At 42.4% G+C, this 18908-nt stretch overlaps 2 protein-coding genes across 6 annotated transcripts in view; one reads left to right on the forward strand and one right to left on the reverse strand.

The window, feature by feature from the left end:
* Nucleotides 1-18908, forward strand: part of DCX (doublecortin) — a 126800-nt gene that overhangs the window by 721 nt on the left and 107171 nt on the right. The window contains exons 1-3 of one of the 5 annotated variants that reach the window (XM_040572306.1): nt 2003-2074; nt 2996-3064; nt 5227-5287. The gene's annotated coding sequence lies outside the window, so the exon portion shown is untranslated. Of the gene's footprint in view, nt 1-2002; nt 2075-2995; nt 3065-5226; nt 5288-18908 lie in introns of those variants that run through there. The other 4 variants (XM_040572305.1, XM_040572308.1, XM_040572309.1 and 1 more) reach the window with 4 other exon arrangements.
* Nucleotides 5952-13087, reverse strand: SERTM2 (serine rich and transmembrane domain containing 2). Its single transcript, XM_040572313.1, has 2 exons — nt 12564-13087; nt 5952-7474 (listed from the first exon to the last, which is right to left on the reverse strand). Exon 2 carries the CDS (start codon nt 6984-6986, stop codon nt 6708-6710), a length of 279 nt encoding a protein of 92 aa, XP_040428247.1. The 5' UTR covers nt 6987-7474; nt 12564-13087; the 3' UTR covers nt 5952-6707.

Raw genomic sequence — 18908 nt, forward strand, 5'->3', positions numbered from 1 at the left:
AGTGTAACATTGACCCTTTCGTTTGGTTTGGCTATTGCTGGTTTCTCAGAGTCTATTGCCTGCTGTGAGAGAGGTCACATTGCTCTAACAAATAAGAAATTACTACCCTCTGCAACCACACCATCCATTCCCAGCTGGTATGACTCTGTTTTATCCCCATAGAAGAGACGTATGAAGGTTTGTGCAGTTACTTGTGGTGACTGATATGTCAAGATTAGCTAAAATCTAAGCTACCACAGGCAGTGTACCAAAAAGATCATCTGTGCTAGTAAGAGAGTAATTGATTCTGCAGTTGTCTTTGTTTCTGAGGGTGCCACTGTGTGGCTCTTCTGCCTGTTCTTGAATTCAGAGCTGAATCATGAGTAAAACATACAGTGGGAGAAAGCTAAAGCCACACATCTGTGAACACATCTACCCATAACAGACCTTCCTTTGCTTTGCATGTCTAGTTCAAGGATTGCTGTTTGTGTTATGGATACTTGTGTGTCTGTATAAAATGGACACTGAGCTAAAGTTTTAATTGTAAGTATTTAGTGTGTATCTTACTCTGTTGGCTGCTCGTGAGGTGCGAGCCATTTCCGTGATCTCGAGTTTCCTCAGCAGAAGAAAAAAGAGGCAGTGATGCTGAACTAATCAGTATTCATAAAATGCAGAGGCTTATTCAAGCCTTTAATTGACAGGAGTGACACCAACTTTAATGGTGTTGTCTACAAGCATTATGCCTGAACTTTGACTTGCTCGTGGATAAGGAAGGCAGCTTTTTAGAGAAGGGCCTTCAAGAGGACATCTGGTCCAACCCACTACCTCAAAGCCAAATCAGCTCTTCCTAATCTCTTTGTTATTTCTATTGTCCAGCATGGGCACTGAAAACACTGAATTTCCACTAAAGTGGTATTCATTTGGAGGTATTTTAACAATTCTAAACCAGGCAAAGTATATACTCTGCCAGGATATCTTTCCCAAATTGCTTTGCTGCGAGTTATTATTCAGCCTGATGCCAGCTGAGCTTGTCATGAGTGGTGTGTGGTACCTCCTGCTAATGGAGATGCTAATCCTTACTGAGCAGTTTGAGTGTGGAGGTTAGTAGAGCAGTGGGGCAATGGTGTATCTGGTAGTGAATTGATGCATAGTTATAAACAAAAGTCAAACAAAGGAAAAGCAGCCTCAGTATTCTGATCACAGTGGCTCCTTCCAGAGTAGCTTGCAGTTGTGCATATGGCAAATATTGCTGTGCTGTATTTATTTGTCAGCTGTCCCTTCAGTGTTGGTTATGTTGTACAATAAACAGCTTTGAAATTCGGGATGTAACGTGGCACAACCTTAGGCAAAATGAAGGGCATTCAGAATGCTTCTCTTTCCTTTCTCTGTTTTGCTGGATGCTTTCAACAACAGCAAGTCACATTTCTTTCCCACTAGGTGCCAACATGAAGTAAGTGCAAACCGATACACTGTTATCACCTGGACTCCATATGCTGACAAAGTCAGCACCAAAAGGGCTGTTCTGAGATTTTCCAAGCTGTGGAAGCATGAAAAAAAATTGTGAACAACAGCAAACCCACATCAGTTTGATTCTGTTGTGACAAGCTGTAAGATTTGCCAGTGAGCAGCCTCCTACTGGCTCAGATGTGAGCTTCCTGGGCCATTGCCTGCTAGTCATGCCACAGCTATTTGGACAGGTTCCTGGTAACCTAAAGATTACGGAGTAACATTATAAAAAGTGCTGCACATTAACTGCAGTGAGCATGAATTAGGTTGAATTAGGGTTGAATTAGTTGAATTAGTTTGAATTACGGCAAAAGGAGTAAAGTGGAGATCTTTCTTGTAAATTTTGCTTCAGCATTTGGCACCGAGGTCTGTGTTTTTCAATCTAGTATTACAGGTTCACATAGTCTAGAAACATCATTCCATTGCTACCATAGTACTGGAAATACCTACCCATGAGTTCTGAGACAAAGACAGGATTCTGATATGTGTATGATGTGTAAGGGACACGGGACGAATAGTGGGAAGGTGGTGCAAAATGTCAAAAAGCCTGTGATATATTCAAATCCAGCTCGTGGCTTTATGTTTTCCTGTAAATAGAGCCCCACTCTCACTTGTCTACACAGTTCAAAGTCCCATTTGCTTCTGAATGTTCCCTGCCTTTTAAAGAAGAACTTGTCCATCTAAAGTCAGCTCACAGGGGTGCCTAGGGTAGATAGGAATATCCCAGATAGGTGCTAGCTATGTGATCCTTCTGTAATGCTGGTAGGTACGTGTGTTCTTCATAAAACCGCGAGTAAACATCAGCCAGTAGCTATTGAGGTGCAAGTGTTTCAGGACTAGAAGAGGAAAGAGCTTCAGGACAACAGCCAAGATTAAATAAGAGAAATTTCTTGCTAGCAGAGAACAGATTTTAAGTAACAAAGAATGTTGCTGAGGTCTCATTTGACTTGCAGGTGCCTCTATGTCGTATCTTAATCGATTGCTGTTAAATGGGACTCTGTGAGTAGGACTTTGATCTTGAAGACAGGATTAATGTAGAGAGAGTCAGTTTCGGAAGTCTGTGGCTATTAGCTTGATCAAATTACACTTTGAAAATGGGTTAATAAATCTAGAGGAGAAGGAAGGGAGGGAAAGGTCTTCTGAATTATTCATAATTTGTTTCTCTGTTGACAAGTTTACATAGAAATGAAATTCAGGTGGGAGAATAGAGAGAGTAATTTATTAATTACATATGAATTGGACAGACCTCTCCCTGTTACATCAAGATCTGCTTTCACAACTTAGCATTGCCTATGTCTGGACAACTTATTTCTGCTATCTGATAAATCCAAGCTATCGAAATTCAAAATCAGTATAGGATTGTTTTTCACACGTAGCATCAACTGTCCCCCATTCTCTGTTATCAAGGGACTGAGGGGAAATTTGCATATAGAGAATTTTAGAGATCAAGCATGCAAGGAACCAATTTATCAGTAGTTTTTTTTTTTTTTTTTTTTTTTTTTTTTTCCAGGCTTTGTTCTTATATCTATGCTCACAGAATGAACTTCAGTAATTTTTCTGGTGTAGACAAGACATACAAGTAAGTTTTCATCATTGCTGACAGTTAAATGGATGTGTAACTTCACATCAATTTTGGGTTTCAATACTTTTTTATCTTATTTCAAGTAAAAGCAAAAAAATGTCCTTTGGGGGGCCCAAAGGTCATAACTCTGCTGAATTATGCTGTTAGTAAAATTACATCCTTCTCTGCAGCCCTGTGAGGATATGATAATATATGTTTATGTTATATATTCTCACAGAAAATGAATATATTCTAAATACCATCCCTGTCTGCTCAATATTCAAGGGTTTGTTAATGCAGGATAGTCATGAACATGGATAGAAGTCATGTGGATGGGATTACCTGAGCATAAATCCTGTGGCATATATATGGTCTGGGGAGTTACACCATAGTCAAAAAGTGTGGGAGGAGTCTTGATACCTTCTGGACGAAATGCCCTGGGAGATTTGGGAGCGGTGGTGGTTTTCTGGTGCTTGTACGTTTACTCTGACCTCACAGTCCCACCCCCAAGGAACAGGAATGCATATTTGCTGCTCCTTCAGAACAACAAGTGGCTGTCTTCCCCCACAGGTGCAGGATGGAGGAGGTGATGAATTTACTAAATAGTTATATTTGTTTCCTATGTCTAAATTGTAGCAAAGATGGGAGCAAACTGTCTTTGTTCAAGTAATAGGTACAAACACTGATGGGGGTCTTCTTACAGAGGTGCCCCCTGAGGCCAACAATTAATTTGAAATCCATGGCACCACCTGAGCCAATTTCTGCACATAAGCTTGTCTCTCAGATCCACACATTGAGTGCATTCTGGAAGTAATACAGAGCAGTCAATGACTCACCATTGATTGTAGTACAACTCCTTATTTTTGTAAAAAAAAAAAAAAAAAAAATTAAAAAAAAAAGACTGTCTCTAGCAGATGGGTAAGTGGGAAGGAAAGAAACTGATGGAGGGAAATGGTGTAGATGTCACATCTACAGACCCAGAAAAATCCATGCAGAAGTTACAGTTACCATTCTTCGTAGCCAAAGAAAGCCAAAGTCCGCTAAAGCCCACTCAGCAAACACAGAGCAAAACACCCCAAGTCTTTTCTCAGAGGCATCATGTCTTCAACTTCACGAATGAGAATGAAAAGGGGGGAAAGGCACACTTCTGTTTTTAAATGGGAAATGTAGGCTTTAAAATTTGCTAGCATTGTGCAGAGGATGCACTCTGGGACTGCAGGTGTATCAAGTTGGACTGTTACTTTGTTTGAAATGGAGCTTTATGAAGGAAAACTTGCAATTTTTGTCTTAGGAGATAGGACTGCCTTCTTTAGTAGTATTGTATAGAAATACAGTTTGCCTAATATATGATGTGGTACAGTGTAATGATAGATAAAAATGATTGCTATTTTATTTACAATACATTTATTGAATGAGTTTTAAACAGTTACAGGTGTCTTCTGAATTAACAGAAGGCAAAAACCCAGTCCTGACACCTACTTTTAGGGACTTTTCAGCTGAGACCAGAGCAATCAGAATGTGGATCCCAGCTCAGATTCTGATACTATCATTTTCCATTAGTGGGCCTGATATTTTTTGTTAATATTTGAATCTGTCCTGCAGCTTCTTGGAAATAAAGCTTTTCTACAGATAGTTGTGCTGAAAGGTTAATGTGTTTTAGATGCTGATTTGATATGATAGTTCATTCATGATTCAAGTAAGCTATAGCTTTCAAATTGTGCATCAAGAAAATTGAGAGGTTGTACAAGGCAAGCCAGATGTTGAGCCTGAGCTAGTCTGCACCCTGATGGCTGAATGCATGATACATACCAGGCCATATGATCTGCGTATGTTTTTGTTACACTTAAATGTCATTGACTAACTTAGTAGCCATCTGTCTTAGCTGGATTGATATTCAAATCATCATCACACAGAATCTGGGCTCTTGTACAGTGCTGAGAGTAGCGTGAAGCCACCAGCACGGTTGTGAAGCCACAAGCGTGCTGTATTTCCCTTGCACAATCAACATGCTATTTCACAGATTAAACCTTATGTGGGGGTTAATGGTGCTATTCAATATGAGGAAGCAGTTTTAAAATATCTTCATACTAAATACATCATTGAGAAAAAAGCTAGTCCTCCTCCCCATGGACCAACCATACGCAGTACGGACATTACTTGCCGTTCCATTCTCCCCACAGAACCAGCTAAAGAAGCCATATTTCTAGTCCAAACAGCTTACCCAGAGACAGACTTTTAAAGGTAAGCAAAGAACCAGGTGTACACAAAGCATCTGAAAAACCAGTTTTTGTTACTATCACAAGTCCATGGAGTCAGTGTCATCTCTAATTTTAGCACTTTTTTTTTTTTTTTTTTTTTGTGGGGAGTGTACATTTCCCAGGCCTTTGGAGAGAAGGGAATTGGCAAAAAAGTGTATAGAAATGTGGAAAGCACCAGAGGTATAGCAGAAACAATCTAATTTGAAGTTTTTCTGTAAGAGGTAGTGGCTCTTCCAGAAGAGATATGGCATATTTGATTCCATCTTTCCTATCCACAGAAAGTCTATCTCTGTACATCTTTCATGGGTGAGAGCATTGGGTCAGACTGTTGTTTCATAAATTTAAGTAATCATTTTTTTTCCTCTTCCTCTCATGGAAGAACTGATATGTGTTTTGAGAGAGAAAACCCAACATGAATATGAGAGGAAATGTTATTCTGAATTTGTGTCTGTTAGGAGAACAATGCCCGTTTGATTCACAAACTTTACACTGCATTTTAATTACTGAGTGATACTGGGAAGGCTGAAAGATATGAATGTGTCTGTAGTCAGCTCAGTGAATATAAAGGAGAGCAAGAAAAGAGAGGTAGAGTGTCTTTTAATATTTTTTCTCTCCTGCTGCTCATTTCCTGCTGATGCTTTCTTTTTATTTTATACCTTTGGTAAAGTTTACTTTTATTCTCTTCCTTCTTTCAAAAGCGACATCTCTTTCTGATATCTGGAATGCAACTGCTCAATGTATGGTGTTTAATGTGAGAAACCAATAGTTCCAGCAGGTGATGAACCATTCGTATACTTCTGAAACTCCATTGCGCAAATCTGCCATTCAAGTGGAAAAAAAAAAAAGCAGTTAAGCAGTTTAAGATTTTCCTTCCTGAATGGGAGAAATGTCTGAGAATTTCTGAACCACTGATCATTTCTTTATGTGCTCTTCATTTGAATAGGCTTTTTGCAGTTACATCACTTAACTTTGCTGAGTCATCTCTTCACAGCCAAGGAATTTAAGGGCAGAGAGATAGGTCAGCAAATACAGGGTCCAGCACACATTCTGGTATGAATCTCTCTGTTTTCTATTTGTATTTTTATTTTTTGCTGTCATTCTTGTGACTTTTACCATTTTCTGCAAGGACTTTTAGAAGGATATGAGTCTGTTGACAGCAGTAGGTTTCCATAATGTAAATTTTATTGAGGGTGTTGCACACATGTTGCTTGTAGTGTCAACAGCCAGTGTGTCCCAGCCAGTCAGTGTCTGAGTTGCATGACACTCACCAGCTGCTCTGTGCTGCTGTTGATGGTTGTGCAATAAGTTGTAGGGCTCAACAGGCACGCAGAGATTCTTTCCACCACAATTTTGCTGAACAAAATATGTTTCACAAACACAGAGCCTTCTTTGCATTGGGGTCTCTAAGTTGTAGGAATCCTGCTGCGCATTTCCACATCTGTGAACTGCTGAGCATTCTCAGTGCTCTCTGGAGATGTGGTGATTGGAGAAACAACATGCTTTAGGCGCAAAAGCATGGTGAAAAGCAAAATGAGAAGGATAGCCAGAAGTGTTAAGAACAATCCCACGTAAATGTACAGGCTGGAATATTTATCTGCTGTTGTGTCTACTTCTGTAGCCAGAGTTGGAAAGTGGACACGGCCAGTCAGGTTTCCACGGAATTTGAAATAAATCTCAGTCATCGCTCTCTGTCAGCTTTGGTCCATTTTCCCTATTTATTGTCAAATTTCATGTCTTACCTCACCAGACTAAAAGCAGGTCAAGAGAGGAGACTTAGAACAGATGGCAGGACGTCTTCTTAGTAGAATTCAGCAAGGAATGCTCCATTGTCTTGGTCTCACGACTCTGTTTCACAGAGTTAAGCAGACTGCATGAGACAGGGCTTTGTAAATCATTTTTCAAGTTGCTCTTACAATGATAACAAGCACAAAACTTGTGTTTTACACTGCCACCAAGCTTCTCTTTTGTCCTGAAAATGCTCGGGTCCGTCTTTCAGTAGGTCATCTCCAGAGTGAGCTTTCTGCAGCTTCTCCCACAGCAGGTGGTTTATCCCTGTATGAGCCAAGGAAGGTTGCAATCTTGTCTCTCCTAATCCACTTTAGGTTACTGACACTTGCTTAAAATACATAGTTTTGAGCTTCTCATTAGGAATAGTCAACAAGTTGTCTTTCTAGAAGGAAAAAGGAGAGAGAGAGAAATGAAACTATGTACCAAAATAGCCTAGCCTATATATGGTATCTTTGGGTAAGAAATGAGTTCAATCCCATGTAATGCTCCTGTGAGCCACCCAGAAGCACTCAGCCTTTAATTTTAGAGAAAGACCATGCAAATTTAAATGTTAAAGTCTCCTCTGGTAACACTTACTTCTTACTTATGGGTAAAAAGGAGGCCCCAGAGTCTATGAAATTAGATGTCACAGAAGAAGGGAAGACATGAATCCATCCAGAGTCCTCCACCATGTGTTTCTTACTACTTAACAGGACCCCCTGTTTCTGTTCCAGGGTGCACTCAGCAGGCAGCCAGAGCCCTCCATGGCTCGCTGAGGCATCTCTGCCCCAGGATACAACACTTCAGTCACACCCTGGCAGCAGAACATAACAGAAATCTTATTTTGTCAGCACTGTGTTTTCTTCCAGCTGGAAAGAGAAAACGTAAATGTTGAAATTTCACTGTAAACAAAAAGCATCATGTTCTGCTTTGATAAGACCAGAATTCCATTCTTAGTTGAAGCAAAAATGATAGCACTAAAACAAAGTGATGCAGTCATTTGTAATGCTCACTATGTACATACCTACATGAGATATAAATAGAATAATATTAATGTGGTAACATATTGTGGCAGTCAGATTAAAATGAAACATTAGGTCAAAATGACAAAAGCTCAGATGCTTTTATTTCACCCAAAAGACATATTGCTGCAAACCATTTTTACTTTGATGGGCCCTCAGTTTCTAAAATATAGATGTTTTATTGACAAAGCTTGGTTCAGTTCTCCCTATGCACCAATGTCTTGCTGTTCTTCAGAGGGAGGAGGTTGAAATCTGGAGGTCTGAGTCATCAGGGAGCTGATTTTCAGGCTTTCATTACAAGCAAGACAGACCGACTTTGGTTCATGTAATAGGGAAACATCTGTTGTGTTGAGCTTTTGGAGGAGGGATGCTGGGGATTGTCTACTCTGTTTTTACCTCCCAACTTACCTTCTTCAGTATCAAAACATTTGAGAGGACAACAATCCTATTTAGGGAATATCGGGCCAATTTAGGGAATACTGCTTGGTAATAGGCTTGCTCGGCTGGGCCAAATTGCTGATGGAAAACATTGCCTGGGGATTTGACTTCTGCATGGGTAGTGGATTTTGTGCTGTACTTTCTGTGGGAGTGTGTGAGCAAGCTCAGCAGAAGAGGGGTGCTTAGTATTTTTCCGGGGCCTGACCCAACACTTGGAACCTTAAAAAGTGGGGAATGGAAAAGAAGAATCTGTGGTTTAGGCAGGGCTCTGGGCTGTTTGTGCAAGTCAGAGTGAGTGTTCGTCTCAGCTACAGGGGCATATTGCTTGCAGTAGCATCATTTCTCTTTGACTGTCACAAATATTCTAAACCTTCACAGACCCACAAGCAACAATAATACATAAGTAATATGCTTTCTTCTTGCTCTTAACTTAGACAGAAGAGCTGGGAATCTTGAAGAATCTTTAGCATGTCTTCTACCAAAGTCAATGCTTGTATACTTCCAGCCTATCAACCTGGGCCATGACATCTAAACTATTTGACCAGGATCGATCAGGTGCTGTCTCCAGCAGACATCAATCATGCAGGACTGGAATGAGAAAGGGGAGCAATGGAAATGAGAGGCTGATTTTCAAGAAGCATTCAGGCACCATCAATGTGATTTGCACTTCCAGTATCCCCTAGCTATGTTTGGAAAATCTCCCCTTAAACTCTCTTGGGCAAATAACAGTCGGATTGTCAGGGTGCCTATATTCAGCAACACCTGTTTTTGCCAGAAAAACTGAAGTAACCCATTTGCATTGCATGTTTGCAGCAAGTGCTGCAAACCAAGCCAAAGTATGTTTTTATGTACAGATCATAAACTTCTCCAGAAAATAAGGTTTACAGTATACACAGAGAAATCCTTACAAACAAGTACAGTACTGTTAAAAAAAAAAAAAAAGGCATTTTTTTTTGTGGAGGGGAGGTTACTAGTAAGAAATTGCCAGCCCATCCAAGTCTAGAGTATGCACAGAAAGGTTTGTTTCAAAATGCTCAGCTTGTTGCTGAACAGCGTGGAAGGTTTTTAGGTTTGAAAGCTTCAGTCAGGATGTACTGGGGTTTAGTTTGGGGTTTCCCTCCTGTACACACTTCAAACATCTGGTGATTTCTCCAAACAACTGTTTTCAGGATAAAGGACAAACAAATTAATAACTCAGCCACAGCTCTATCAGACTGAGCCAAATAAGAACATCCTCAGATTTCAGTGATTCCTTACTGCAGGTGACTTTGGGTGCTTTAAAATAAAATACTTCAGGTAAATACTTCAGGTATATTAGATGTATTCAGTTTACAATTGAATATTCCTAGTCTTTCAAGATGTTTGTTTTCTTAGATTTGCAACCCCAAACATGAAGTAACCAGTCACCTGTGACTCAGAAACATTATCGTGTAAGCCTTTCTGTGATAATGCTAAGTTATAAACAAGAAAGGTGTCCACAAAAATGTTGTAATTAGTTAGTAATACAGCTGTTAAGAACTTGGTGGCCATTTTAATATCTTTAGCTGATCAGAGGAGACATGTGCAACGCGTTCCTAATGTAAGAAATAGAAGGCGGAGGCAGTTGGTCGTGCAAGTGAATTCACAGCTGGGATGGAGAGAGAGGTAGCATGAAGTGTACTTTGGGGGTGAATGGAAGCATGAGTGCTCTGACCTTTGTGCCTGTGTGGATGCCTCCCCTTCCATGTGTCTAGAGGTCCCAGAGGGTATGTCTGTGCTGAACTCAGAGAATGGGCTTGTGAACAGAAGGTGCAGCTTGGGCCCCCACAGCCCTCCGCCTCTTGGTGACACGGGCACCCCCCCGTGTGGGTGCTGTATTACACTGCCCTGCAGTGTGCCAGTGACAGAGCAAGTGGTAAGTGTGCTTGAACATTCAGAGATACAGGCTTGTGGAGGTTTTGTAGTCTCTTTGTCTGGTCTCAAGATCTCCGGCAGTGAGGAAAATGAAAAGTAAGGGATCCATGTCTGCAAAACTCTTGCAACCTTGTTATATAGTCTGCGGCATTGACTCCAGCAGCAGGCTTAGTGCTGAGGCAGAAGTGGGGGGACATGAAGGTGAAGGTCAAGCACTTTGGCTCTCAATTATAGGGCAATGCATCTTAACTCTGTGATTTTCCCACTTTGCATATCTAAATGGAGATTGTTCCCTCACGAGGACTATTCTTGTGTTATACAGAATGTGGAAATTAGAGGGTATGAAGGTTACTGGCCATATTAAAGCTGTGTTCTTACAGTATGATTTCTCTATTGATAATGAAATGCAGCCAGTCTGGAAGCTGACATATGCATGAGTTAAAGTACAGAGCAATGTTCTTGCCCATCTCATCTGCCGTCTCACTGAGAGCAAAAGCCAGAGCTGGTTTCACTCCTTAAGGAGCAGAGAGCCTAATGGCTTTACTTCATAACATTAGACTGCAGAATGCTAAGGACATTAATCTTAAGTTCAATAATTAACTACAAACCAAGACCTTGAATTAACAAAGCTCTACTGGGCTCTTATTAATAAAGGGCGCAGATTAATAGTAGAAAATATTAGCAATGGGGAGTTGACACAGCTTTCATTTTTTGTAGTCTCAACTGTAGAATTGTCAGGAGCAATTAACTATTCAGGCTATTGAAAGCTGTGAAATTAACTACATCATTTCCAGAAATAATTCAGTAGCTCCAGGCAACCCCAAAGATTTTTGCTTTTCAGTCTACCAATTATCTCAGTGAGTGTATCTTTTTGGATATTAGTAGATTCAAATTTGCACACTCCCCATTAAGGAATATAAACTTGAAGACCATAGAGACCAATGGCATGTGAACATAAGTGGGTACACAAAGACTCTGAAAAACCTGTGTATAAAGCAGGTTGGCGTTATAACTTTGTATGACTCAGAATACTGGAGGCAAAACCTCCCTGGGTACCCCGAGAAGCCCCCTAGTCCATGGCCAGAGGTAATAAGTAAAGGTTTATTATAGAGCAGAGCAGCATAACTAGAGCCCAAATTCTCTGTGATCCAAGTTGTTGATCAAGGCTTAGTCATTCTTCTCTGGCTGGACAATACATCCATTTGTAAGAAGTGCCGAGCACCACTGGTGCTCAGTAATGCTCAGCAGATACAGACCGATTCCAAGCAACACTTATTTAGCAGTTTGTACTCATTTTTAAGCAGGGATTAAAAAACAACAACACAACAAGAACACACAACATATTTCATTTAATAAAAAGACAGTAATGAAAATAGAAGCCCCAAACAAAAAAAATGTAAGTTTTTTCTAGTGTGTGTCTCACTGAGACAGCAAATTTGTGAGCCAAAACTTCAGGTCATTGAATTACCATCCTCCCTCTGCAGCTACCAGGGTTTGGGGAACATCAGGAGCTCTCAAGATCTGGCCTGTTCTTAGGAAGCCTGCACGGCCCCTCTGCACCTTATAGGTCACAGAGGAGCAGAGAGAAAGGAAGATTTTCCCCAGAACTGTGCAGACAGCACAAATCGATTTTGCAACTGCAGTAAATGTCTTGTCTTGCCTACTCCCTTCCTTTTACTCCTGTATTCAGTTTAAGTGTCACTTGCTAGCAAGGCATCTTTGAAAGTACAAGCAACTTTTCCAAGTTCTCTTTTGCATTTCCACCCAATACTAAAACTACTACAAAGAAGAAAGTGGGACAGAATAGCACGATTACTCCAAGGCTGTTAGTTTAAACTGCTCTACGCTGACAAGTGCAGAAAGGTTTCTTTCTGAACACAGACACTACCAGGTGTGTTATGTCTAGGTGACCTTTAAATTAAAAATAGCATTGAAGAAATGCAAACAAAGCATTAAAGTATCAATTCTGTTCATGGCTTGCATTTTCTCCAGGGAGGATCTGAGGAAGAGGAAAGAGAGGGGTGTCTCTTCTTTCAGTGGCGGGCGGTGTTTTTTGTTCTCATGCTGAAGTGCAAGGTAGTATGTCAGGGTCTCAGCTGTGAGAGTGCATAGGAAGAGAACAGAATAAAGCATAGTTACCTTTCAGAGCAGGCAGGGGTGTTGGGACTGGGCACTAGAGCAGCTGTTTCAGACCATGAGCTTGCTGGTGATTTATCTAGGAACATCTCCTCCCAAGTAGTGGGATTTGTGCAGGAAAGGTTTGTTGTCTTACTGCTGGAGTCAGGATATTGTCTTTTTAGCAACAGGCATGCCAAATGCACTTTCTTCTCTGCTCCTGAATTCACATGGTTTGCTGGCAGAGATGGCTCTTACTCCAGGTCTTGAGATGGCAACTGACTGACCCAACAGCACCAGTGCTGATGCCCTTCCTTCACAGGCAGTAGGAGAAGGGGCAAGGAGACTTCTCTTCGCGTGCTTCACTGCTTGGATGGAAACAGCGTGTGGCAGCCAGTCCCCTCCCGCAGCAGCGGTAGGCAACAGTCAGAGCAGAGAGGATCGGTAGAGCTCCGGCGCTGCTTCTGCATCTCGGCAGCAGGCGAGGAGGGAAGGGAGGGAGGCTGCGAGCTCAGCTTGCAGCAAAGTTTGTGCAAGGTTCTCCTTAACCCTTTCGTGCTTGCAAGTGGTAAACAAGGCTGAGCTGTCTGCTAATTGCAGAGTAAGACATGAGCCAGGAGGAAAGGGTATCGGTTTCTCTCTCTCTGATTTTCTGGAAGTTGCAGAGGGTTTTTGTTTTGTGCCTCTCGGAAGGGGTTAGCTGGGGAGGGTTCCCAGCTGGACTCCTGTCTAGAACCATGGACAGGTGTTACTTCTTACCTGAACCCTCAGGATAGTCCCCAAGCATTGCTCTTTGGCATTGGTGCCTTTGGTGTATTTTTGCCCTTGTGTTTAGTGTCTGGGGAGGGCTCTGCAGCTGGTTTAGCTGCAGAGTTGCAGTTGCAGTTTCAAACTCCCTTGAGAAGTTTGTGAGTAAACATAACCCCTGCTTTGCTGTGTTGTGGATAAAAATGATTTTCAGCAACTTATGAATGCATGAAGCACAATCTACATACAAGGCCCCATAGAAATGAGGCAGGAGCAGTCAAGGGTGGTGTGAGAACCCAAACTATCCTGACCCCTCTCATTACCAAACCTTTTGGCCTGCATTTCTTAGCCCCCTGCACAAGTCAGAGTGTTTTGTGTCTCTGTCCCAGTTCCTACACAAATTAATCTCTATCAATGAAAATTATAATTTGTCATGTGCACATTCCAGGAGGGTGGCAGGGGAACAAGATTTCCTTTGCTTTATTTGCTTTATGCGTGGTGGCTCAGTGTGCGGGGGACAGATGTCAGTTTGGGTTGTGTTGCAGCAGGTTGCTGGGTTTCACCAGCTGGAGGTGACCAGCACGCAGACAGGGTAGCCATGGTTTGCAGCTGCAAAGCACCGAGCTGCCTGCAGCTGCAGACAGCCGGGTTTCACGCAGCCTGAGCAGCCACGCTCCATGTCCCTTGTGCCCCAGCAGGTTGGGTTGCTGGAGGCACTCACAGGCTGAACCTGACCCACAGGCCCATGCTGGTTTGTGGTAGTGTCCAGTGCCTGGAGGCTGTTTTTCACAGCGTGTGCCTGGGGCACTGGCAGCAAGGTTCCCTTCTGGTAAACGGGTCCCACACGGCTTTGGGAAAGGGAATTTCATTCTCTCAGAATAGCTCTCCCTCTCTGCTTCCCCATGACCACACTCTGAGGAAGGGGGTCAAAGGGTAATGAAACACAGAGCTGCTCAACTCTTTCATCCTCCTGGGATGGAGGGGTGTCTTATAAACCCATCTTTCTATGGGCTTCAGTCTCTGGAGCTGACAAGCACAGTGTATTATTGCAGCGTTGCACTATTTAGATAAATAACAGATAGTCTCTATAAAAACCCTGATTCCTCCAGTTCTGCACCGGGTGGAACCTTCTGAAGACCAGGACTTTATACAGCAGCTTTGATTGCTGATTTATTTCACAATTCCTTTGTTGTAATATCATGTTAATTGCCCTATATTGCAGCCTGTGTCATGATTCCCTGCTAGGTACATAGGAATGAAAATACAATGATAAATCAGAAGGAATACTGTGTGTATTTTTCACTGGAATCCGTGCAATTACTCCTTTACAAACAACCTACCTGACAGCACCTCCAAACCCTGGACACATGTCCTTTTGTTTAAGAAGAAATAAGTGAGAGCTCTATTTAACCAGGAATTATGTTGCTGGATGATTTATGAGACCCAGAAGAGGCAGGCATGTGTTGAAATCCTGCAACCCAGCTTTCTATACAATGCTAATGAGCAGTCCTGAAATGAAAGCCTCTCCCTCCCTGTCCATGCAACACAGCTTCTCTGATCAGCTCTTTTTCCCTTTGTTGATTTTGCAGTACATTATCTCTCTCTTTTGTGGGGCCAAGCTGCTGTTTGCTGGATGGGCACACTTAGATTTCTTGTTTCCTTTGTAGCAGGGTATAATAAAGACAGACGAATTTTAGATAATGCCACAATTTATACCAGCTGAAGCTGATGAATGCTTGACTGACTGATTGCTGAATTCCTGAATTGTTGAGAAGCGTGTAAGGCTTTCTCCCTATGTAAATTTTTGGGCCAGTCAATGACAAATTTGTGTGACATAAATGAAGGTGTACAAATTGCCTTGGAAATACCCAGAGATATGAAGCCAGTGAACATAATTTTTCAAGCAGCCATTAAGAATTCAGGGGTGAAGAGTAGAGAGCTCATTAGGCTCCTTCCTTTGAATTATTTGACCTGTGCACCAAGCTTTGCATCTGCTCATTTTACACATCTTTCTCATAACAGTCCCACAGCAATCTTCGAGTGAAATTTGGTTTTAACAAGGAACAAGTAAGATATCTGAATGATTGTTAGTGGCTATAATCTGTATGTTTCTTTAGGGATTCTTCTGTTATCCAAATTCATGAATCCTGTGAACAAACTAAAGTATACTTTGAGTCTTTAAACGTTTATTTCAGTGCAGCTGCAGTGAATGGAGAGAGCTGGACTCTCCTCTCCCCCACATTGCTTTTGCAGCAGACACATCCCAGAGTGGTTTATTCAAGTCCTCAGCTGCAAAGATCTTCCATCATTCGTGTCTGTGTGGGGGAGGGCCAGCGCCAAGCACAGGGCTCCTTTGCTGATGAAAATGATGTTTATTGAACCCTGGAAAGAGCCATGATTTGGTAGGTGCCTGTGCACATGTCAAAGAAGACAGAGAAAACAGAAACTGTGGTCTGAGTTTGTAGTATTAAGGGCAGAAAGTGTGTTAAATTAGAGCAGACTGAACTCAGAGCTGAGTCCAAAATGCATTGTGTGATTGGACATGCTTTCCACCTCTTGTTTAGAGGTCACAGTTAATACCACCTCACCAGTTATCTATTTATTACCATCCTTACCTTTTCTCCTGTTAAAATAATTTCTCTCCTCTGCCTACATGATTAATCCCTGCCTGGATGCAAGTTTGGCTGACAGAGCTGTTGTGCTGGCCCGAGGCAGCTTGGCTTGCCGGGAGTTTCATTAGCCTTCAAAGGGGTTTGGGGAAGTTCACCCACTTCGCCCTCTGGAGGACTGCTAGAAACCTGTACCAGGTGGCTTAGAAATCAACTCAGCACGGTGAGCTTCTAGTAGCATTCAATACATTTGGCAGTAATAATCATACTTAGCACTTCTGTATTTTCAAGACACTTCCCAGTTAGTCAGTCCCTCGGTGAGGTGCAGTCAGACGGCATTGAAGAGGACTGCCAAACATCCCATTTTCTAGTAGCTTTTTCTGCAGTGCAGCTACTCACTGGATACCTCCTCGAACAGGTGCCCAGGCCCTCTCCAACCTCAGAAGCCACAAAGTCCAATTCCCCAGGTGCCCAGCTGGTATTAGACCTTCCACATGGAAAAAGACCTGTTCTTTACCCTTCCTGCCTTCCTCATCCCCTGCCCCAGCCATCTAGAGGTGCTAGGAGGAGGCCCATTGCTGCCACGAGGAGAGCTAGGTAACTGGAACTGCCTGTGGTGGTTGCTTAGGGAGTAGTTCCTCCAAAGATTGGGATGGTTCCTGGTTTCCAGCTAGAACCGTACAAATGCTAGGAACAAGAGGGTAAGAGATAATTACCCTCTTGGAGGAAATACTGAAACAAGAGACAGCACTTGGTGCTGTTTGTCTTGGCAGAGTGGAATCTGCTGTTTTTGTTTGAATGTGTTTTGTTTTTATAGCCACAGCAGACGATCTATACCACAAACAGGCATGTGGAAAACATAAAAAAAAAAATAAAAAAAATCATGTTTCAGTAGGTTTTGGAACTGCAGTCTAGTGGATGTTTGGACTTTTAGATATTTATTGCTCATTCAGATTTGCACATGAAATAGGTCTAGCTGCCATCAGCTTTAAAGGAGAAAACCTATAGTCCATTGGATGGCAACCTTAAAAGCAAAGGAAGTTTCCTGGAGCTTGTTTCTTGCTTAGGCCACTAAGGGTCCCAAGCAAATATACTGACTTGTCTCTGCATCATTTCTGTTTCAGGGAAAGGGAAAAATCATTACTACCACTCCCCCACAAACTGTCAATACAAAATGCTACGCAAATGCACGCGGTCACGAGCCCACTGCTTCAGCAGGGCTGGCTGCCTTTCCCCCTCTGCATTCCCACGCAATCTTGTTTTGTCCAGTACAGCGTGCCTCAAAATGCTCCTGTGTTTGGACTGAAAGAGTTGTGTTGTTTTGAAAGGCTTTGGGCTATTTTGACAATTTGGCTTTGTTTTGAACTTCCTTCTTCAAAAATTCTGCAATGCTTTTGTTTATTTAGAAAAACTCATTCTCCCACAAATAACTGAAGAAATTCAGCCTAGTCTGATGTTACTGCTAATTTTTAGGAACATTTCTGATTTGCCTTACTGTTGTCTGTGAACAGCTACATTTTCCTGCAGAGAACTCTGTCTGAAGCAGTCCTAAGCTTTATTTTCATGAGTGAGCTCGTGAAGAAGGTCGTTGCAGATCCCCCAAATGGTTAAACACCACTCACAGAAGAGACTTGCAGTGCTCTAGTTAAGTTGCTGAGATCCAGCTCAGGTAGGGCCAGATGGCAGAGCGTGGGGTCATATAGAGACCCCTAGCAGGGAGGTTTATCTAAAAAGCAGGTTCCACCTGGGTCCAGGCTTAAAGTACAAGGCAGCCACCCTCCACCAAGGTCCCACACACATCCTTGTGGACCTTGACAAAAATCAGCTGAGAAATGAGTTAGGGATAGAACTTAAAAGAGAGCCTGCTCTCCAGCCCATGGTCTAGACATTATGATTATTTCCTCATAAGTAGGACAGCTCTTGCAGCAATGCCTGTTTTTAGGGAGTTCAGCACAATTCCAAGACCCAGGAGCTTCAGGTAAGTCTGGAGAAGCTTTCAGATGTGCTGATCATCTGGTTTTGGCTGGCCAGTTGCTAAGAGACAACCTGAGAGGTGCTCACATGGTGGTGAGCCACTCCGTTTTAGTCACTTAAAGCAGACACTTGTTTTAGCACTAAGAATCAAACTTGTCTTACAGCCCATCTGCACTGTTTACCGGATGATCTTAGCATGATTGATGACAATGCATAGTAATTGCTAATAACTGGGCCTTATTTTATCAACAAGATAACAAGGAGACTAGGTTGTTTCTCTGCATGATGGACAAATAACCCATGTGGACAGATCAGCTTTTGCTGAGAACAGAATTTTGTTCTTTCCTGCATAGCAGGGCTGTTTCCTCAGGGGACACTCAGCATGGACCTCAGTATCAAAACCAACACCTGAACTGTGTGCACGCATGAAATGTGCACGTTTTGTACTTTGGTGCTCTGTCTGGTTCTCCTGAAACTCGGGATATTCTTGATGGAGCCTGAAAATCTACTTGTTCATTTTTTATTCCCACGTTTCTCCACAGTCTGGCTCCATGCTCTGGCTGTGGACAACTTAGCATTGCCTTCAGTGCCACTTAACAAGGGTCTACGGGCAAGTGGGTGAGTCACTCACAAGATACTGGACATGCTGTCGCCACAAAGCCCATCTCAGCCCACACAGAGCTGGGCCTCTCTGTGCAGAGAACCCTTTGACTCCTGTGCGCTTCACAAAGATTTCTGCGTGCAGGAATAGCTTGCAGCATTGAGGCTTATATGTGATTCCCTGAAAGGTGCTTCACAGCACAGATGATGCTGAGGAGAGTCTTAGACACAGTCACACATGTTAAAACATGTGCCTTTCCTCCTGTTACAGCTTAAGGTACCGCCTGAACTTGCCAGGCAGCACCGTGATTACAAAGCTGATCAGTAAAAAGCTTTTTCTTTAGGGCTCATCCTGAGCAGAACTTTTCTAAAGCTGGAGGTCGTTATTATGCAGGGTGGTATTTTGGTCTGGGCCCAGAGCTAACACTCAGATATTCAC

This window comes from Cygnus olor, chromosome 13 (genome assembly GCF_009769625.2).
Source record: "Cygnus olor isolate bCygOlo1 chromosome 13, bCygOlo1.pri.v2, whole genome shotgun sequence".
Taxonomy (NCBI): domain Eukaryota; kingdom Metazoa; phylum Chordata; class Aves; order Anseriformes; family Anatidae; genus Cygnus; species Cygnus olor.